This window comes from Homalodisca vitripennis, chromosome 1 (genome assembly GCF_021130785.1).
Source record: "Homalodisca vitripennis isolate AUS2020 chromosome 1, UT_GWSS_2.1, whole genome shotgun sequence".
NCBI classification, from domain to species: Eukaryota; Metazoa; Arthropoda; class Insecta; order Hemiptera; family Cicadellidae; genus Homalodisca; species Homalodisca vitripennis.
This window is the reverse complement of record NC_060207.1, coordinates 1,416,341-1,439,378: the sequence shown is the minus strand read 5'-3', so window position 1 is coordinate 1,439,378 and position 23,038 is coordinate 1,416,341. Positions and strand designations below refer to the sequence as shown.

At 35.5% G+C, this 23,038-nt stretch overlaps 1 protein-coding gene across 1 annotated transcript; it reads left to right on the top strand.

Annotated features, from left to right (window-relative positions):
* Window positions 1-9,528: 9,528 nt before the first annotated feature.
* On the top strand, window positions 9,529-22,838 carry LOC124353257. Its single transcript, XM_046803189.1, has 4 exons — window positions 9,529-9,541; window positions 10,397-10,507; window positions 22,368-22,502; window positions 22,699-22,838. Exons 1-4 carry the CDS (start codon window positions 9,529-9,531, stop codon window positions 22,827-22,829), a joined length of 390 nt encoding a protein of 129 aa, XP_046659145.1. The 3' UTR covers window positions 22,830-22,838.
* Window positions 22,839-23,038: the final 200 nt, after the last annotated feature.

Here is a 23,038-nt window from a genome sequence, read left to right as displayed (position 1 = left end):
GGCGTGTTTTTGAAAGTATTTGAGATTAACAGCTTCACCCTCGTATAGAGGCTCTTCAATCTCGCTCAGACGCTTATGTCCAAAACTCCAATGTCCGTCTTTGCCCATTTGGGGTATACGGCTATCTACATACCGTTTAGTCGTAGCGTCCGTAGGTTCGACCGGCCCTCCAACCATGCGGAGTCTGAAATTATTGAAAGTAACGGTAGAATCTCTAATACTCTTCATAGGTGTAAGAGTATGTAGTTGTGACAGAGTGACAGCGTCGTTTAATCCTTCACCATCGCTCAGGTTGATTATTCTTCTCTTTTTAGCGTCTATTATCTCAGTATCGAACGTTAATGTTCTTTTATTTAGCGTTCGCAAGTTGACGGTTCGTAGGGTTAGCTACGTTAGGTATTCTGTTATTTCTGGCATCGAGTTTATTCACATTCAGTGTCTTGAGCATAGACCGGGTGATATCTGTTTTAGTGCCATTTAATTTCTTGTCCAAGGTCTGCAGGTTTATAGCGTCTAGACTCTGCTGGGCATCGGCCACGTTACATAACCGCTTGCCCTTGATATCGTAATTACCGTCTACCGTTATGCGAAACCCGATCCCAGGAGGGCCTCTTTTACCGGTCTCGCCACCGGTGCGACCAAACTTGTCCACGCTCATTTTGAAACTGTAATCTAAGAGAACATCCTTTACTTTTTATACCAATGCTCTATACCTGGAATTTCCTCTACCACGGATGAGTTTCAACTCCCTCAACTCTTCCACGATGTTTATAATTTCGTTTTTATGACCCCTATTACCCGCCTCAGCTGAACCTATTAAAACCTTTAATCTCTCACACAAATCGTTCGGATCATCGTAGTACACGGGATCAGGGTTTGACATGTCCTTGAAGCCTTTGCCCGAGTAAGCTTTGGGAAATAGTTTTGAAATGACAAGTTCGTATTTTGTTGATTTGTTACGGTTTATGGTACTTTTATAATTGTAACCTCTTTTGTGAGCGTGTGTCCTGTTCAATATATCCTTGTAAGTGACCAAATCAGTTTCATAGTAATGTAACGGTGCGCGTTTAAAGACCAATTCGTACAGAACTTTCGTAGGTTTGTAGTACACATCATCTATGACTATACTACCGTTACTATCGAAATTTAACACTTTGTTTCCAATCATCAGTGTACCGTTATCATAGCGTGGTCCGTATATGGAATCAATCTTTCTTTGACTAGGAATGTCCTTCATCAGTGACTTCATGTACTTGACTGTAAGTGCATTTTGTAATGTGTTTTCCACCCATTGTGAAGCCTCTAGTTGTCCTTTAGCGGTGGAAAGGATATCGCTAGCTTCGGGTAAAGGTGGATCACTAGTCTCCAACACTTCGTCGTCCTGTAAGTAAGCGGGTACTCTCGGAGATGATGTTCCAGTGGGAGAGAAGAGTTCCTCTTTTATCTCCTGCTCTTCCTCAGGTTCGATTTTTATATTTTCGGAATTCTTGGTTTTCTTTCGCAGTTCAGACAGGAGTGGTTTGTACTGGTTTTCCAGACGTATCTCGGTAGACAGAGTCCCTTGTTTAAACTCCTTATACTTTCGCCTGATGGCCGTTCTCAACTTTGATATCTCAGCTGTAAGCTGTTTCTCGTTCCGCTCCATTTTTATCAATGATGACACCATCTGTCCGTTTAACATTTATATACGCTTTCCTCATTTGCTCAAAAACATGTGATACATCAATACCTCTGCACTCATCGTATCTTGGAACGAAATGAACCTTCACTCTGTCGTCAAATCTTACCTTCTTCTTCTTGTTTGGCTCCATATTGCACACTGACCGTGTCTGTGTTGGGTTGACACTTTTAACTACGGTAGTTCGACTTGTCTGAAAAACATTGCGCGTTTCTTGTGTTTTCTAAGGTAGTGTATAATTTCACCAAGTGACGCTACCGTACCCAGTTTCCTGAAGTAGATTGATCTCGGTATTTGCACTTGCGCTCGTGATCTAAATACAAACGTTCTCTTCCATCCGTCTCTCCACTGCGGGATCTCGGCCACCGTGTACTTGTCATTCTCTACCGTCTTATCCATATACTCTTTTAACCGAGCGATAGGGTTCCTCACCCTACCGTGTATATGGATCAGGTATGAGTTGAGTAGCCAGAACTCACAAGGATTGGCTCCTGTAAATCTCCTCCACGTCTCAAACTGATCACGGTTTGTAATACTATAAGTAGTATACTTTGGCCGTTCCTGGGACAACGCACCCGAGACCGGATCTGGGACAAACCGTGTGAGACCGAATCTGGGACAGAAAATTGTTAGAAAGCGACTATGAAATTGGTGTTAGGGAACCGGTTGCATCCATGGCTCTGGCCCCTGTGTGTGTGGAGGAGTTAGCTCGTGTCGTACAGGGGTTGAATTCAAAGAAATCGTGTGACGCTAACGGGATGTCAGTTTGGTTACTCAAACGTTGCTTTAGGTACATTTTGAGGCCACTCACAAAATTGATAAATTTTTCATTTGAATCTGCAACATTTCCATGTCTACTGAAAACAGCTAAAGTTATACCGATTTTTAAAAAAGACGATCCTTGCAAAACCAGCAATTATCGTCCAATTTCAATTCTTCCAGTTTTCAGCAAAATTTTTGAAAAGGTTTTCTGTGAAAGACTTGAAAGCTTTCTAGAAAGCAATGAAATTCTAAATCCTGAACAATTTGGCTTCAGGAAAAAAAGATCAACAATTGACGCAGTAAACAGTCTTTTGAACAATGTTGTTGATGGCTTGGAAAGGCGAGAACAAGTGCTCAGCATATTTCTTGACCTATCCAAAGCATTTGACTGTGTGCATCATGAAACACTGTTGCACCAGTTACAAAAATGTGGCGTTCGGGGTCTGCCAAACGCGTGGCTTGCTTCTTATCTTAAGAATCGAGATCAATGCGTGCAGATTTCGAATGCCATCTCTAGTAAAATTAAAATAGCCCACGGTGTCCCTCAGGGTTCTATTCTTGGGCCTATTCTTTTTTTGGTTTACGTCTGTAGACTTAACTCAGTGATCCAGCATGGTGATCTGATTCAGTATGCCGACGACACGACTCTTTGCTTCAAAGGAAAAACTACACAAGATTTGGAAATCACATCATTTGTAGAACTGACTTCATGCATTCAGTATTTTACTGACAGGAATTTGAAAACGAACCAATCAAAATCAAATGTCATCAATTTCTGCCTAAGACCAAGAGAATTTGCAAGGCAACCTGCTGTATTTGTGGACGATGTCCTTTTAGAGGAAACTGGATCCACGAAATTCCTGGGGATGTACATTGATCAAGGTCTGACCTGGGACGACCACGTTAACAATATATGTGCTAGAATTACTTCTGGCATATTTGCCTTGCGAAGCCTAGCTAAATACTGTTCCCCTGAAGTCTTAATGACGGCATATTTCGGTCTCATATATCCGCACTTTGCGTATGACTTGAGACTGTGGGGGGGCTGTGCTAAACACAAGATGGAACGCGTTTTCAGGCTTCAAAAAAAGGCAATTAGAATTATTGCAAAGTTGAATTACAGAGAGTCGTGTAGGGACTCTTTTAGGGAGCTGGGTTTGCTGACATTGCCCTGTCTCTATATGTTTCATGTGATCCTGTACTGTCAATCGAAGTGCACTCTAGTCCGGGGCAGGGACTTTCATCAGTATGAAACTAGAGCCAGGGACAACTTTAGAGTCCATAGTCATAGACTGGCGGTATCTCAGCATTTACCGCATCAGGTTGGCGTCGGCTTAATCAACAAGCTCCCTGAAAGTGTAAAAAATGCAACTAATCAAATCCAATTCAAAACTCGTCTCAAATGCCTGTTGGTGTCAAAAGCATTTTATTCGCTAGAGGAGTTTATGATGAGTCGCTGGGATATCTAAAATATCTTAAATTACCAAAATTTAAAATCTGGATCCAAAGATAGTGTGAATTAGTGTGAATGAGTGAAATGTAAGTCTGACTGTGTGTGAGTGTGTAGAGTATTTGCTGTTTGAATATATGACGACTGCTATACAATGTTATATATTGTCTAAAAGCAATAAAGAAATGATTTGATTTGATTTGATTTGACTAAGAGTGTGAGTATGGGTAGTCAGAACCGCGCCGCGCGAATCACCACGCATGCCATCGCATACGGTTTTGACTACGTATCTTTTGTGTTTCCAATTCTCTATGTTGTTGTTCCCTAATGGCTCTGGTGATTGGTTCGTACTTTTTCTCATTTTCACGAACATCTTCTAACTCTTTGAAATGGGTCTGAGCAAACTCACTTTGTAATTTCCGGTTTAACTCATCCAACTTTCTAGCTTTAGAAACAGTGAGCGGTCGATCATGTGTTATTGATATGTTACGATTGGCAGACGTCTCATTAGCATTTGATGATATAGTATTTTTGTTTGAGAAGTATTCATCCTGTTCAGCACGTTTGAACTTTGCAGCCAAGACACTCTGAATCTTTTCAAGTCGCCTTGCTTCTTTTGCGTCTAGTTTATTCGCCATGTTGTATACTTATAGTAATAGACACAGAGTTATTCTTCAAATCTTTCAAGTCACGTTTATGAACGTCAAATTACGTTTATACTTAAACGTCAAATTACGTTTATACTTAAACGTCAAATTACGTTTATACTTAAACGTCAAATTACGTTTATACTTAAACGTCAAATTACGTTTATACTTAAACGTCAAATTACGTTTATACTTAAACGTCAAATTACGTTTATGAACGTTAAATTACGTTTATACTTAAACGTCAAATTACGTTTATACTTAAACGTCAAATTACGTTTTATGAACGTCAAATTACGTTTATACTTAAACGTCAAATTACGTTTATACTTAAACGTCAAATTACGTTTATACTTAAACGTCAAATTACGTTTATACTTAAACGTCAAATTACGTTTATACTTAAACGTCAAATTACGTTAATACTGGTACGTTTTACAACGAAGTATTATTCAACACTTAGTTTCCTTTTTAAATTGCACATATATTTCCTTTTTTGTGGTTTAGCTGTAGTATTATTAGATATGAATCCATGAGGTGTTTTCCAGCACTCAAAACAGAGAGCCTGAAATTGGTTGAAAGTCATGTCAGAACCTACAAAGTCCTGGAACACTCTCTTTGTATAGTACTTGTTCATTGTAAACAGACACAACAGATTAACATTGTTTCGTATGACTGCAAACCAAACTCACTTGTGGTATTCGATGACGGCCTCCTAGAAGAGCAAACTAAAATCAAAGACTATTTCATTAGATGACGTCATACAGGGATTTCTTGTGTCTAAATGAGTCAGAGCTATGGTCGGGTTGATATGCAGGTCATACGAAACAATGGTAATCTGTTGTGTCTGTTTACAATGAACAAGTACTATACAAAGAGAGTGTTCCAGGACTTTGTAGGTTCTGACATGACTTTCAACCAATTTGAGGCTCTCTGTTTTGATTGTTGGAAAACACCTCATGGATTCATATCTAATAATACTACAGCTAAACCACAAGAAAGGAAATATATGTGCAATTTAAAAAGGAAACTAAGTGTTGAATAATACTTCGTTGTAAAACGTACCAGTATAAACGTAATTTGACGTTTAATCATAAACGTAATTTGACGTTCATAAACGTAATTTGACGTTCATAAACGTAATTTGACGTTTAAGTATAAACGTAATTTGACGTTTAAGTATAAACGTAATTTGACGTTTAAGTATAAACGTAATTTGACGTTTAAGTATAAACGTAATTTAACGTTCATAAACGTAATTTGACGTTTAAGTATAAACGTAATTTTAACGTTTAAGTATAAACGTAATTTTACGTTTAAGTATAAACGTAATTTGACGTTCATAAACGTGACTTGAAAGATTTGAAGAATAACTCTGTGTCTATTACTATAAGTATACAACATGGCGAATAAACTAGACGCAAAAGAAGCAAGGCGACTTGAAAATATTCAGAGTGTCTTGGTTGCAAAGTTCAAACGTGCTGAACAGGATGAATACTTCTCAAACAAAAATACTATATCATCAAATGCTAATGAGACGTCTGCCAATCGTAACATATCAATAACACATGATCGACCGCTCACTGTTTCTAAAGCTAGAAAGTTGGATGAGTTAAACCGGAAATTACAAAGTGAGTTTGCTCAGACCCATTTCAAAGAGTTAGAAGATGTTCGTGAAAATGAGAAAAAGTACGAACCAATCACCAGAGCCATTAGGGAACAACAACATAGAGAATTGGAAACACAAAAGATACGTAGTCAAAACCGTATGCGATGACATGCGTGGTGATTCGCGCGGCGCGGTTCTGACTACCCATACTCACACTCTTAGTCGCTCTCTAACAACTTTCTGTCCCAGATTCGGTCTCACACGGTTTGTCCCAGATCCGGTCTCGGGTGCGTTGTCCCAGGAACGGCCAAAGTATACTACTTATAGTATTACAAACCGTGATCAGTTTGAGACGTGACTACTACTATACACTCCGTCCGTCAGACTTATTCCGAACATTTCACAGTACATAGGGACAGTTGGTAAAGCCACCTTTAGAAATTCTGAAGTAAAGAGGCTCTGGCACAGATTATTTACACCCGCAAACTCTTTGTTTCTCTCGCCTCTCGGTAGTCCGCCTGGGATCGGCCCGTACGCCACGTTATAGCTGATGTCGCTGTAACATTTCGAGGCCAGTACTTGTCTGTAGATTGTAACGGGTTTCCTATTAGGTATAGTTCGCTCCGTGAGAATGATGCAACGTGAGGTGTGTGGGACTTTACAAGCGTACTCTAACATCTTTATACAGACTTGGGCAAAGTATATACCGCCGTGCGCGTTTCTCAGCGGTACAAGCTTACCGAATTGGTCTGGAAACGGTCTGAATCTGGACAAGAGGTTCTGCGATTCCCGCACAGTACACTTTAACATGTCTTCGTGGTATACAACGAGTTCAAACGGTACACCTTTCTCCTGGCTCCTTTTCAAAAATTCTATCCAGATATCGCGGTTATAAAACCGTTCGCTGGACGAAATCATTAACAGAATTACAGGAGGAATGGTTGCACTGTACTGTCCTTGGCGTTTGTGTCTCCAACATCTTCTATTGAAAAGGAATCCGTGTGGTGGTCGTCTGCTACAGTAATTACCGCAAATTTTTTTCTTGTCCGGGTAGTACCATGTACACAGATTTGAGTTGACTTTGTGGAGTCTCCGGTCCGAGAACCCTCTGATGTCGTTATAAGTGTAGATCCTCACCATTATAGGTCTTGAACAAAACTGTCTATACCTACTCGGTACCTCCCTTTATCAATGTCATCGTCCTTGCTAATGACGATTAAACCGTGTTTGTCCTTCCACGCCATACTGCACAACTGTTTGAATTTTTCAAATCTCATATCGGTATTGACATGATCACTGTAAGCGTGGTGTAGGTTCATGTCATCCTGTTTGAAGAGTATTATGAGATTTGCATTGTCTTTGACCAGCTGTTTCGGTATGTGACTGTAGGTTTGACCGAGATAGAATGTATCTACGTTCTTGTGCCTCCCCATAGCGAAGTAACTACGGATATTGCCGTGCTTTTCGCAAGCTATATCGTCAAAAATCATCAAAGAGTTTTCCTTAGCCTCGTCCGGTTCAATGACCAGGGAGCTATCGTCGTACGTGAAATACCCTACTTCCTTCGGTATCATTTTAGCCAGTAATTGATACTTTGGTTGGTACAATGACTTTGAAAATACGTACACATTCTCGAATCGTAATCCGTTCGGATCGGTGATCAGATTAAATAACACGTTTGTTTTACCACAGTTGGAAGGGCCTACAATTAATCCTCTTATCGGGTCTGGTAAAAGCGGACAGTTTTTGTTTTTGCGACTTAATCCGCTACCTATATACTCGTCCATGTTGTGGACGTTAAACGTCGTGGCTTGCTTTACGAGCTTCATTTTGGTAATGACGGTTCCACGGTATTGCATCATGTTTTATAATTTACTTTTTTTAGGTTTAATAATATCTTTGGAGTTTACCCAGCTATTGTGAGTATCGTCATAACCGCGCCACCGCACCAAGACCTTGGAGCCTTTCCGCCGGAGTACTTTATCAACGAGATAGGCATTTCCTGTTGCGGTTCTTATCAGTTCCTGCTCATAGAAACCGCCTTGTAAAATATCACCTCTTATGTCTTGTAATATATACGTTACAGGTTTTGAAGGTTTTATCGCAAATATTGTAAATATTTCATTTAACCAGTTGGGTAGATATCCTTTTTTAAATACACCTTTGTATTTGCTAATCCTAACCTGATCGTTTACACGGAATTTGGGATTTTTTGTTTTAACCACTTTATTATGTTTCTTTATGCGGGCGAGAATCTGTTTTACGTGTTTTCGTCTAACATCTTTTGGTTTCATACCGATTGTCCTGTGCACACTACTGTTGTACTCCTTGACTGTGTCTGGTAAAATACTTAACCACTCGTAGCTACCGCGTGCTGTAAATCTCTCGTACATTTTTTCTTTCAAGGTTCTGTTTAGACGTTCCACAATGGAACTTTTCAAATGTGAGTAGGTCGAGTAATGGTTAATGCTGTGTTTGTTTAAAAGTTTTTTAACGTGACTGTTGTAACATTCTTTACCGTGGTCCGTTTGAAAGTTTTTCATCTTGTGTTTAGACAGTATAGATTCTAGTGCATGCGCGACTTCAGCGCCGGTCTTGTTCTTTATAGGAACGGCAAACGCAACAGTTTAGCATCGTCAGTATATACTTGTAACCTCTGTTTACTCTCGAGTAAGGTATCATCTCTACAAGGTCAGCTTGATACAGGTCATTAATTCCTTTCAGCGTAACCCTGCGTCTGGGGTAGTTACGCCTAGCCGGTCTGTGGAGTTCTTTCGCTATCGCGTCCATTTTGTAAATGAAGAAAAAATAAGCTGTATACCAGTATTTATATTCGTCTAAGTGGTGTGGTTTGGAACACCCACATCGAACACTCGCATGCTCGATGCCCAGGTTAAACAGTATTTGATTTTGAGGGCCAATCCAGAAGTAACTGGTTGTCGCCCGGTGATCAAATACTGTCCCATCCCTTGTTGCTTAGACGGTTTAGCGGAGGCAGTTGCATCTACCTCTCCACGCATTTTTGAGCAGAGACCTTCTGCACGTCCTACAGCGTAATGTCCTGTCTAGATGTTCAATATCATCGCTAGATAGCGAAAAGTAATATACATTTTCCGCATGGATCAAAACTTCCGGCTCTAGCGTAAGGTTTCTTTCCGTACGGAGAGTGTAACTGTTGGGGGTCATACGGTATCTTCTCAAATGGATAATGGAGGCGTTGGGGCGTAGACTTTCAAAATACATCTGGAAGTAAGGTTCTATAGCCAGAGCCGTGATGACACACGTTAGATCGCAGTAAGAGTGTGAACCTCCAAGTGGTGTGTACAGTACACACTCCGCACTGAGGCAGTCGTATTTACCGTGCTCCTCTATGAGAGCGTCCATGACCGTCCGTGGTACCTCTAAATTCATAAGGGCACGGAAGTCGTTACGGAACTGTTTGACCACGGTTTTTTAGCGAGGTCAAACAGGGAGCGTGGTTGGAATGGTCTAGACTCGGCCATGGTTTGAGTTAGAATGAAACACTCGCACCTCCCCAGGCGACATTGACTTGAGGTCATGTGACCTCTCCCTTCCATAAAGCTCTCGCGTTCTGTAACGCAGTCAGTTACAATGTTGGCAACGGTGCTGGTGGTATTGTGGCAGTACCTCGCCAAGGAGCTACCGCCTCCTCCGCCACCGCCTCCTCCACCACCACCGCCTCCTCCGCCACCGCCTCCACCGCCACCGCCTCCACCGCCTCCTCCGCCACCGCCTCCATCACCAACCGTTAAGGGGGTTCGGTATGCCCTATCCTTCCCATGTTAATTTTATGTACCTTTTTCTCAGAAACCTTTAAAGCTATCATCATCAAACTTTAGGACACTACTATTTAGACCTTTGTTAACATTTAGAGCGGAAGACATTATAAAAATCTATTTTAAATTTTTATTAAAAAAATTATAATTATAAATTATTTTACAAAAAATTTATACATTTTTTATTTACAACAAATTAAATAAAAACTTCTTTTTTTAACTTCTGTTCCACTCTAAATGTTAACAAAGGTCTAAATAGTAGTGTCCTAAAGTTTGATGATGATAGCTTTAAAGGTTTCTGAGAAAAGGGTACATACAATTGACCAAATTAACATGGGAAGGATAGGGCATACCGAACCCCCTTAAAGGTAAGTAAGTAACACTTGTTTCAAAAGTTTACTAATGATTTTCAATCAGATAGATAGATACTCAGAGTATTGGATTTTTTTTCAGCATCAGGGTCTCGTGTCCCTTTCGAGGGACCTATAGAGGATTACGACGTCGGGTGGTACTCCGACGAAGAGGAGGACAACGCAATGTTCTTAAAATACTTGGAGGCTGTAGGTAAGTCCTTAAGATAGTCTCTCTCTAGGTCAGGCCGCGCCAGTGGGATACCTCCAGGGGTTCTGTCGTACGCACAACATTCAGGTCCCAGGACTTACAGGTTTTACGCCGGCCTTAGAGACCTTCATTCGTGACCCCAGGGCTTACAGGTTTTACGCCGGCCTTAGAGGTCTCATTCACACACAACATTCAGGTTTACGGGCTGTTAGGCCGCGCCAGTGACCTTCATTCGTGACCCCAGGGCTTACAGGTTTTACGCCGGCCTTAGAGGTCTCATTCACTCGCGCTTCCAGAACCCCTGAAGCTGTCCGGGGCATAGCCTTAAGAGTCTCAATATACTCTGAGGACAATATACATTACGTACGCTTGCGGTTGGTGACGGTGATAGTGGGGAGTAGATAATAATATGGGGTTCCTGGCGCACTTTCGGAGCCGACCGAAAAGCAATGTAAAATACTGTTCAATGTACCATAAAGGAAGCTGAGAAATAACACAGCAAATCTCAATGAAAAATTAACCGAATCTACAGTCGTTCGTCTCCAAAAGCGATCGGTACATTACTATCTACTCTGTGGAATGAAAAATTAACCAAATCTACAGCTGTTTGCTTCTACTTTCTTAAGCTGTGCTTTGTAAAATGTTGTCAAATCTGCTACGAATAAAGGAAAAATCTTCAATGACAGTCGAGGTGTGCTACTACAGACCGACCATCACGATAATCGCTTCGCCTGCGTCATATCCGTAGTGATATCACGCCGTGAGAGGCGCAATCGTTGGTTTACAAGCACCATTTAGTTAAATAAATTTTTCTATCTAAATGGAGCGCGAAAAAATATCATGTCCGTTCTGCAAAAAAGAAATTTTAAGAAAAAACTATGATCGCCATTATAATTCTAAAAGTCACGAAAAAAACAAGCAAATTTACGATAATGAACTAAATTATTTAAGACAATGGGCTAGAGAAAATAAAATTGCCGATCACGAAAACATGTTTAATATTGAGAAATTACGTGAATTAAAGAGAAATTTCAAAGTTGAAAAGAAAAATCTCGACCTATTTAATGATGAAAAACTTCATTCAATAGCTGAAAAGTTGGCTATCGGTACTAACGATAAAACCAAGTCTGAAATGATCGAAGAAATTGATAAAACTCTTAAAGTAAAATCCGAAAATATCATTGATGTAGAAGTTTTATCCTCAATACACGGTCTTTTCAAGCAATACATTTTAACAAACTTGAGCGATAATTCCATGTCAATTTACAAATATCTATCAATTATGAGGCCAGAAATTAAAAGTTTAATAGAAAAATTTCAAGACACTGTGAAAAATAGTAAAGGATATCTCTCTTTGGAATGCGAATACGAACGAACTTTAGTAAACGGTGAACCACAAACTTGCCCAATGTACTTTACTATAAAAGCAGATGAAATCTTTGACGTAAACGACTTTATTACTAAGCAATTTAATAAATTAACACATCGAGAACAAACGAATAATCCAAATAAAGGTTCCGGATGGACATTTAAAAGTTGTAAACAACTAGTTTTGAGCCTTAACAAACACGAAATGATGAATGCAGGATCATACATCGATTTACCAAAGAATATCAAATATAAAAAAGCTTGTATAAATATAAAAAATAGAGATGATTTTTGCTTTATTTACTCAATAAGATGTGCTATTGAAAAACCAGAAAGAGACTGTGAACGTGTAAAGCAATACGAAAAATTTGTGAATGACGAAATATTTTCAGGTTTTGAGTATCCAATGTCTCTGAAAGATATACAAATATTTGAAAAACGAAGCTACAATTCCAAGTATAAGTATCCAACAATGTCTATCAATGTCTACAGTTTTGATGAAAATATTAACATTGTTCCGTTACAAATTTCTGAAAAATATGACGCTGAAACAAACATTGATTTATTGTATGTTAAACAAGATGATAAATCTCATTATGTTTTGATAACCGATTTAAATAAGCTTGTTTCTTCGCAGTTGTCTAAACATAAAGAAAGAAAATTTTTGTGTAGAAGATGTTTAAGCCATTTTTACAAATCTGTAGATTTAACAGATCACTTAGAAATTTGTAAAAATCATGAAGTTTGTAAGCCAATTATGCCATTTCCAGGTCAAACAACTAAATTTACTAATTATCAAAAGAAATTTAACCATGCGTACGTAATTTATATGGACTTTGAGAGCATATTAGAAAAAATTCCGACATGCAAGAACAATCCACAAAGATCGACTACAACCAAGATTCAGAGGCACATTCCTTATGGTTTTACTCTATATTTAGTGTCGAATGTGACCAATCGCATGTACAAACCGATATGTTATCGTGCCAAAAATGAAGAAGATTTGAAAAACGTCCCAACAAAATTGTTTGAAGAACTCAATAAATTATCGAAATACATAGCGAAAAAATATAATTCTAAGAACATGAAACCTATGAAATTGACAGAAGAAGAAGAAATTTCGTATCAAAATTCAAACGTTTGTCATATCTGTGAATGGTCTGCTTATGATGTTGGGTCAATTCAGTATGGTTTTACTCCTGATAGTTGGAAAGATAAGAGTTATAATAAAGTGAGAGATCATTGTCATTTAACCGGCAAGTTTCGAGGCGCAGCTCATGCATGTTGCAATCTAAATTTGAAATTTCCTCAGAATATTCCCGTTTTCTGCCACAATATGTCAAATTACGATACTCATTTGTACATAAAAGAATTGGCTAAACAATATGGAAATGTTGATTTGATTGCAAACACCGATGAAAAATATATAAATTATTCTGTAAATTCTGGATATGGCTATGAATTCGAAGGTGATAAGCCAAGAAAATTCATCAAGTTTTCGTTTGTAGACACGTTCAGATTCATGGCCTCGTCTATAGAAAAGTTAGCTAAAAATCTAAAGAGAGAAGACTTCAAACATACAAATCATTTTATACAAGATGGACTGAATGAGATAATAGAAAGACAGCCAAATGACGACGACGAGATTTTTAAAATTCTATCTGGAAAAGGAATATTTCCCTATGAATTTATCGACAGTATTGAAAAACTTGATTACACAGAAGAATTGAGAATTCAAGATTTCTATTCACTTTTGACAGATGAGAGCATATCTGAGAAAGATTTTCAACACTACTTAAATGTTTGGAACAAATTAAAAGAGAAAAATCTAGGAAATTACTCTGATCTCTATAACATTCAAGATGTTCTATTGCTCGCTGATATCTTTGAAAATTTTAGGAATATTTGTTTGAATTGCTATAAGCTTGATCCAGCACATTATCTAACAGCTCCCAGTCTTGCATGGGATGCTATGTTAAAATTAACGAAGATAGAATTACAATTAATTAGTGATTATAATATGTATTTGATGATCGAAAAAGGTATTCGCGGAGGCATTTCTCAGTGTATTAAACGATATGTGAAAGCAAATAACAAATATTTAAAAGATTTTGATAAGACAAAGCCCGAAAACTATTTACTCTATCTCGATGCAAACAACCTTTATGGGTATGGTCTTATGCAAAAACTGCCATTTAGTGATATCAAGTGGATGGATCCTAAAACGTATACAAAAGAAGAGTGGCAAGAAACAATTTTAGAACTCACTGGCGACGAAGATTATGGCTATATTCTCGAAGTCGATCTTGGATATCCAACAAATTTACACGAACATCACAAGGATTTACCTCTTGCTCCAGAACATTTTAAAAACAAACTTTGCACAACTCTACTGGATAAAACTGAATACGTTGTTCATTCGAGAAATTTGAAGTTCTATTTGGAACAAGGTATGATTTTGAAACATGTGAATAGAGTTATTGCATTCGATCAGAAGCCTTTTATGAAAGAATACATTGATTTTAACACAAACATGAGAACCAAAGCTACAAGCGACTTTGAAAAGGACTTTTATAAGCTGATGAACAACTCAGTTTTTGGAAAATCTATGGAAAATGTGAGAAACAGATGTGATATTAAGCTTGGAAATGAAGAATTTTCAATGAAACAAGCTAAGAAAACAAATTTCAAATGCTTTAACATCTTTGACGACAACTGTATAGCGAGTCACATGTACAAACAAAAGGTTAAATTTAACAAACCGATTTACATAGGATTTTCAGTTCTCGACCTCTCAAAATTGCTAATGTACGAGTTTTATTACAACAAATTAAAGAAGTTTGATCCAGATTTGAATCTGTGTTACATGGATACAGACAGTTATTTTCTAGAATTGAAACGAGATCCTTTTAAAATTATTAAAGAAAATATAGATGACTTTGATACAAGTGATTATCCAAAAGATCATGAATGTTTCACTACTAAAAATAAGAAGGTAATAGGGAAATTCAAAGATGAGTTAAATAGCGAAGTTTTAGAAGAATTTTGTGGTTTAAGGTCTAAGATGTACTCGTACAAATATCTAGATAAAAACCCAGTTAGGTGTAAAGGAATTAAGAGAAGCGTTGTAAATAAAACAATAAATATCGAAAACTTGAAGAGATGTTTGTTCGAAGATAAAGAAGAATTTAGGGAGATGACAGTCATCAAAAGTTATAAACATGAGTTGTACACTGTTACCATAAACAAGCTGGCACTGAACGCTAAAGATGATAAGAGAATTGTCCTAGAAAATAAGATCGATACAGTACCGTATGGCTATAAAAATGAAGCAAAATCTGATATATTAGACGAATTAAATAAACTTGGAAACTTTGATATGTAAATGGAAGATGATTTAATTCACTGTCACAAGTGTAAAAAGAAAACGAAAAATATAGATTCAAAAATCGTTCAAACTCAAAATGGATTGTATAGAATCGCTGCAAAATGTTCAAAATGTAAGACAAACAAGAGTAAGTTTATAAAGAATCCAAATCCAAAACCTGTAAAGCAAGAATTGAAGACTAAAGATGAGATAGAGATTGAAGCTCGAGAAATTCATGCACCAGTACGAAAAAAGTTTAAAAAGAGAAAAATTATAACATTAGGAATTGACGATTTATGGGCAGCAGATTTAGTTATAATGTCTAACTATTCGGATCAAAATGATGGATTCAAGTATATGTTAAATGTTATTGATACTTTCTCAAAATATGCTTGGTCAAGAGCTATCAAAAGAAAAAACGGTAAAGATGTTTCAAAAGCCTTCGAAGATATAGTAAAAGACGCGATAAAGATCAATCACAAACCGCCAAATCTACTTCATACAGATAAGGGTTTAGAGTTTAAAAATAAAGAATTTAACGAAGTTTTGAGAAAATACAACATTAAGATTTATCATACTGAAAACGAAGAGAAATCAAGTATTGTAGAGAGATATAACAGAACTCAAAATGAGAGAATGAAAGTAATTTTTGAGATTAATAAAAACTTTAAATGGATCGATATTCTTCAAGAAATCGTAAACAATTATAACGATACAGTTCACAGCACAATCAAAATGAAACCGAAAGACGTAGATAAGGATGCAGAAAAGGAGTTATTAGAGACCGTTTTCAAGTATGTTCCACCTGAAATTCACACGAAAACTAAATTTAAAGTCAATGATCATGTAAGAATTGTTAGTAAAAAACAAACATTTTCGAACAAATATAAGAACAATTGGTCAAGAGAAATCTTTGTGATTTATCAAATTAATAACACAGATCCTGTAACTTATAGTATAAAAGATTTAAATAATGAAGAAATAACCGGAAAGTTTTATGAATATGAATTGAAGAAGTCAAAACTGTAATATAAATTTTCTATATATAAATGGCGCATCAAAAGAAATGTACAAAGTGCAAAGAATTTAAAGATTTAAATGAATTTTATAAAGATAAAAATAGGAAAGATGGAATGCATTATAATTGCAAAGATTGTGAAAGGGAATATCATAAAGAATTATATGATAAAATAGAAAAATTAACTTTGGAAGATAAAGAATGTCTTAAATGTAAAGAAACTAAAAAAATTTCAGAGTTTAATAGTGATCACTATAGTAGAGATAAGAAAGACTCATATTGTAAAGATTGTGTAAAGAAGAATCTTCATAGATTATATTATGAAGATACTCAATGTGAATGTGGAAGAACTATAAAATGGTTAAATAATTATCAAAAACATTTACAAACCAAATATCATAAGTTAAGAGTTTAACATTTTCATCGTGTAATAATTTTTTCTATATAAATGGAGTCTCAAAAGAAATGTACAAAGTGTCAAGAAGAGAATAGAAAAGACTGTTATTGTAAGGAATTATATGATAAAATGAACAAATTAACTTTAGAAGAGAAAAAGTGTTACTTTTGTAAAGAAATTAAAAATATTTCTGAATTTAATAACTGGCAGTATAGTAAAGATAGAAAAGATGCTTTTTGCAAAGATTGTGCTAAAAAAATTTTCAGCGAAAGTTATAAAAACGAAATGCCTTGTGAATATGAAAAAAAAATTCTACGATGGTTACCTAGTTATGCTAAACATTTACAAACAAAATATAATAAATCGAGAGTTTTTAGTAAAATTTAGAAACATTTTCATCGTGTAATTTAGATATTCTATAAATCAGTCGAGATTCTGCCATATTTGTAGTAAAATGATTTCCGTTGTATAAAATATTCAAAGATTCTTTCATTTGGTTGTAGAGATTGATAGAATTTGGTTCGTCATCAATGAACAAAATCTCTAATTCAGGATAATTTATTTTTAGATGTTTTAATCGGTTTGGTATTTCTCGTTTCTGAGCTCTGATAACGTAATAAGGCCATTCCCACATGTGATTCTTCTTAATTAACACAAAAACATGGTGTTTTTTCTTATCAAAATCTTTACATACCATATCTCTCTTCATTAATTCCATTCGCAATTCTTGATTCTCTATTTTCAATGATTTCATTTCATCTTTAATTTGCAAGTGTTTAACTTCGTCCTCTAAATATTTAATCTTGTTTTCAAGTTTGTACTCACCAAATTTTCTAATGGAGGGTAAAACCTCTTTTGTAACCCACTTTTGAAAGGTTTTTGCTTCTAATTTATTAGATCTTAGTATTAAAGAATAAAATCCAGATTCATTAATGAAAATAGTGTCAGGATGAAGATTTTGAAAGGGTCTATGGCATAGACTCTTGTAATTTATATATTTAAAGGCTATTTTCTCGTCATTATCAATATTATTTATGATAGCTTGTCTAGTATTTTCATATTGTAAAATTTCTGCAACATCTTTAGCCTTAAACCAAAATTCATTATTTTCGTCAACAATCGTGCAAATGTCTTTATTATTGAATGTAAGTTGATTGTTGAGTAGGTCTACAACTGACTCCATTTAGATAGAAAGAAATTTAACTAGTTACTTGCAATCTTAAATATATTGTTGTTTTACTCTCATTATTTAATAGATTTCCTTCAGAGTCTTGAATAGTCAGAACGATTTTTTGAATTCTTTTAATATTTTTTCTAATTGGAATATAATCGATTTCATTTGGTTTTTCACTGATTTTTGATCCATAAGCAACATTTGGGAAAAAAGTGTACAAAATTTCCGATTCTTTGTGAAGATGTTCGGTATGATTTTCAAAACTAGGTTCAACGAGATTACAATGTACTTCAATTACATCGAACGGTCTAAATTTTGGCGTTTTATTTCCTAAATATACCTGATTTGGCTCAATAGTTTCTTGAACAAACCCTAATAAATGTACTATAATTGCTGAAAACATTATTCTTACTGGTGATTTTATTTGAATTTTATTAGAGAGATAATTTTTTTGCATTTCAAACTTGTTTTCGTCAAAGTTTAAAGATTTATCTGATTGTTTGAATGTTTTCAGATAATTTTTAAGGGAATTTTTTATTTGATCGAAAGTATAATATCCTTTGTTTAAACCATAATATTTTGTTATGTTCTTCTCACTAAATCCTATACAATAAGGAGAACTTTCACTAATATTTATTACAAAATTGTCAGAATAAAAACCGCTTAAACCGATAAAATAATTTGATTCTTCCTCTAAGTGTATAGGATGTTCCAAGTTTAAAACTAATTTAGAGCTTTCTGAAGTCAACTTGAACAGCTTCATTTTCGCAAGCGTTGCTTCAAGATGAAAATCTTCTATTTAAATGGAGAAATTTTTAAAGCAAAAAGATCAGATAAAACTTCAAACGTTTGAAGAAAATAAGAAAGATCAACCAATCAGATTGTTAATTGTTGGTTCAAGTGGATGTGGAAAAACAACTTTACTATTGAATTTTATCTACAATAGGTTGATTCCTTATTCCAATTTGTATGTTTTTAGTAAATCTTTAGAACAAGACGCCTATAAAAAATTACAAGAAAGATTTGAAAATATTGAGAAAAACTTAAACAAAAAAATATCACATTTTTATAATGCTTCTGAGGACATAGTTCCGTTAAGCGAATGTAAACCCAATTCGTTAATCGTTTTTGATGATTGTATTTTAGAAAATCAAGACGTTATTAAGGAATATTTCGTAATGTCCCGTCACAAAAATATCTCTTGTATCTATCTTTCTCAATGCTTTTCAAAGGTTGATAAACAAGTTATAAGAAATAACCTGAATATGTTGTGTATTTTTAAGCAAGATGATCACTATTCGAGAAAGATTTATAACAATTATGTGGGATCTGATATGAGTTTTAACCACTTTATTGAGTTATGTGATAAAATTTTGGAAGGAAGACTGCGGATTTTTAACTATTAATCTAACTTTGAAGCCTAAAAATGGTAAATATCTGAATAAATTTTCTAATATAAATGCTGCTCAGTGGTCTGACAAATCTACTTGATAAAATATTTGTTACAATTATTTTTATATTATCTTTAATTTTTATTTACATTATGAAAATAACAGAAAAACGGTAAATCTGTTCACGTTCCACGTTCACGTTCATGTTTCACGTTCATGTTTCACGTTCATGTTTCACGTTCGTGTTTACGTTTCACGTTCATGTTTTACGTTCGTGTTTACGTTTCACGTTCGTGTTTCACGTTCGTGTTTCACGTTCGTGTTTCACGTTCCACGTTCACGTTTTACGTTCCACGTTCACGTTTTTACGTTCCACGTTTCAAAATTTTCCTAAATAAATGGCGAACGTAACTTCTGAAGAAGCGAAAAAACTTGATCAAATCGAAAAGAAATTAATCAAAGAATTTAAAGAACAGATTCGAATGGATGAAGAAGAACAAGAACTTATTCAAAAAATTAATCAACCTGTAACTTCTGCAATAAAAAATGTTGAGGGCAAAATTGAAAATGTTTTAAGCGATAATCAAAATTTAATGAATTTGGTTCCAGTTGTACGACAATTTGCTGATATTTCGATTCCAGAATCTGAAGTAGAAGAGTTTGAATTGCCAAAATTACCATCTTCAACACCATTTAGACCTCGAATCATTGAAGACTCTACCATAGTTGAACCAATAAGTCCTGGAACGACGGATATAATAATTGGTAAAATTGGTAAAAAATTCCTTCCTAGAGTAAAAGATGATAAATTTGGTTTGTATTGGGATAAAAAAAAGAAAAGTTTTATGATTGGAAATTTGCCCGTGAATTTTGAACATAATGATATCATTATTAAAGATAAAACATATAAAGGAACTCAAGGTTTATGGAGATTATTAACAGGCACTGATGTTCCAAAAGATAATTTATATTCTGAAGAAGATTTGAAAAAGTATACAGAAATTTTATGGGAATCTGACTCAATTTACAAAAATAATGATCCATCAACTAAGAAACCAAAGTCAAGTAAAGGTAAAAAATATCTCAATTGAAGGGCACAGGGGAAAAAAGGAGTTAACTCAATTTTTTTCACATTTTTTTTTATTTCACCGTTGCTTAGCAGGCAAGAAATGGATTCACGTGGTTATATCATTTGCGGGAAAACGGGTTATATATCACTAATAAATTAAATAGTTGAAAAAATATTGGCTACAGGGGAATAAGGAGTTACGTGCAGCGCTACTGGGAAAGAAGGAGTCAAATGCATGACTGAAAGTGTGTTTCCTTTACAATCATCACACTGAAAGAAGTGAAGTTTCAAGCCAATTAATTATATTATCTGTTTTTTACAATTATAATAGTTACTACTAGAGCTATCTGTTTCCAAATTAACTGGAATCAGGTAATGGACTCAGCTGATGTAAATAGTACTCTATTTTGATCCTAGTAGCTATTGTTTTCATTTCAGTCAGATTGTTTTTGTGTGGTGAATGAGGTTAGTTGTGATACTAAAATTGGGATTTTACTTTGTAGATTGTTTTAATTTGATACAATCAAACAATGAGTGAAAGTGAAAATGTGGAGTGTCCTGAGAGTGATAAAAAAACTAGAAAACGTAAAGTACATGGAAAGAATGTGTGATGTAACCAAGAAAATGAGGGTGCAGGGACATGAGGCTGGTGCATCTTGTAAGTGTAGATATAAGTGTTTTGAGAAAGTAGGCCTAGCATTGGAAATAAGAGATAAGATTTTACAACAATTCAACCTATTGGAGACCACTAACGAACAAAATTCTTATCTGTGTGGTCTGATTTCTATTGTACCGGTTCAAAAACGGCGGCCTAAAATACCCTCTGACTCTTCAAAGGTAAGAGATGTATCTTGCAAATATAAAGTAAGATCAGCCCAAAACGGAGAGTCGTTTTTGAATGGGAAGTTTGCCGTAAGGCATTTATCTCAATCCATGGGATTACCCAAAAGAAAGTTGAGTACTTAATTAACAGTTTAAAAGATGACTGGGTGCTCACCTAAAGATCAACGTGGTAAGCACTCCAACAGACCACACAAAATTAATAATGAGTCTTTAAATTTGAATTAAGCAACATATAACTTCTTTCAATGGCAGAGGTGCCCATTACTGTTTGCATGATACGTCTAAGAAGTACCTTCCTGACGATTTAAACATTTCAATCATGCACAAAATGTATCAGACTAAATACCCTGACGAAAATAATGCTTCATATGAGACCTATAGATCCATTATGCAACAAAACTTCAACATATCGTTTTGGCTATCCGCGAACGGATACGTGTAGTTTTTTGCGATGCAACTAACGTAAAAACTGAGTAGTCTACAGGTAAAATTAAAAGAAGCTAAATATGAAGATGACAAATTAACAGTGGACTAATGAAATAAAAACCCTTGAGACTCAGCTAAAACTTCATAAATTAAAAGCTGAAAAGTTCTATGATATCAAAAGAAAGGGCACGTTTGGCATCACAGAAAACACCTTCATTTGAGGGAATTTGTTATAGACTATGGTCGAAATTTGTCTGTGCCTAATGTGACAACAAAACGACGCCTATTACAAAAGGCAATTGTCAGTATATTCATTTAATGTACACATCCTAGGTAGTGGTAAAAGTATTTTCTATATGTATTCTGAGTGCGAAGGGAGTAAAGGAAGCGACAACATATGCCAAATGTTGTTTCATTTTGTCGAAAAACACTTGCCTGAAGATGTAGAAAAAAACCTCCACATATTCGGAGACTCCTGTGGGGGACAAAATAAAAATTTGACTGTGTACCGTTTCCTTCATTATTTGGTACATGTTAAGAACAGATTTAAAATGTTCAATTTACTTACCCGATAAGGGGACATTCATATACTGAATGCGACCGGAACATGGGTCGAATTAAAATCTAACTTTTGGGCTGACACCCCATCAGAATGGGCAAATTACGTTCGCGAGGCTCGCCAAAAACCCATCACCGTTTGTGGTGAAGAAATTGACTACACTTTTTTGGATGGAATGGAAAAGAATTTCTAGAACTTACTTACAAAAAGAAAATCCCAGTGTTGATAAGACCTATGAGAGAAAATAAAAGTGACTTGCTCATCTGAACGTCTGATATACTTCAGGAATAATTATAGTGGCCACTGGGACAGTGTTGCCATAACCTTACCTAAAAGAAAGAGATTTGTTGTTGACAAGACTACTCTTCCAGACGTTTCTTTGAAAGGTAATTTATAAGTTTTATGGGCTAGCACTAAAATGATTGTTTAAATATAAACCTTGAGAAAAGGCACTTTTCAAAATTAAATCACTTACATGTTGTAAATTTACAAAGCTGCATAAATTTACTTTTATAAAATAGACCTAGGCCTATATTTTCTGTTCTTTAGTTTTTACTGATAGTGTATTGTGTATGATTACAGATAGATTATCAATATCTAATGAAAAATATCAAGATGTGATGGAATTGACTAAGTTTTGTAAAAACCTGACTGCCAGGGAATACTTTGAAAATCTGCCTCACTGCACAAAGGAAAAGAAGAAAGCAAAATAATGTATTAGAACTCGTAACAATTAAAATAAAATGCTGTTTTTAATTTTCATGCATTCCTTTTTTAATTTTTGATCCAAACCATTATAGAGAGAAATGTGCTATCTCAAAATTTTCTACTAAGAAAGACACTTCAGGGGAAAAAGGAGTTATTAGCGTGTCTATAACCCCTTTTTTCGCCCAGAGTTAGGTAGTTCTTAAAGGAAATATTT

Bases quoted from the DNA above. Each gene is read 5' to 3' on its own strand.
- LOC124353257 (XM_046803189.1), top strand. The intron at 10,508-22,367 runs GTAAGTCCTTAA...AGAAAATAAAAG, and splicing joins AAAATACTTGGAGGCTGTAG to TGACTTGCTCATCTGAACGT. The intron at 22,503-22,698 runs GTAATTTATAAG...GTATGATTACAG, and splicing joins TCCAGACGTTTCTTTGAAAG to ATAGATTATCAATATCTAAT.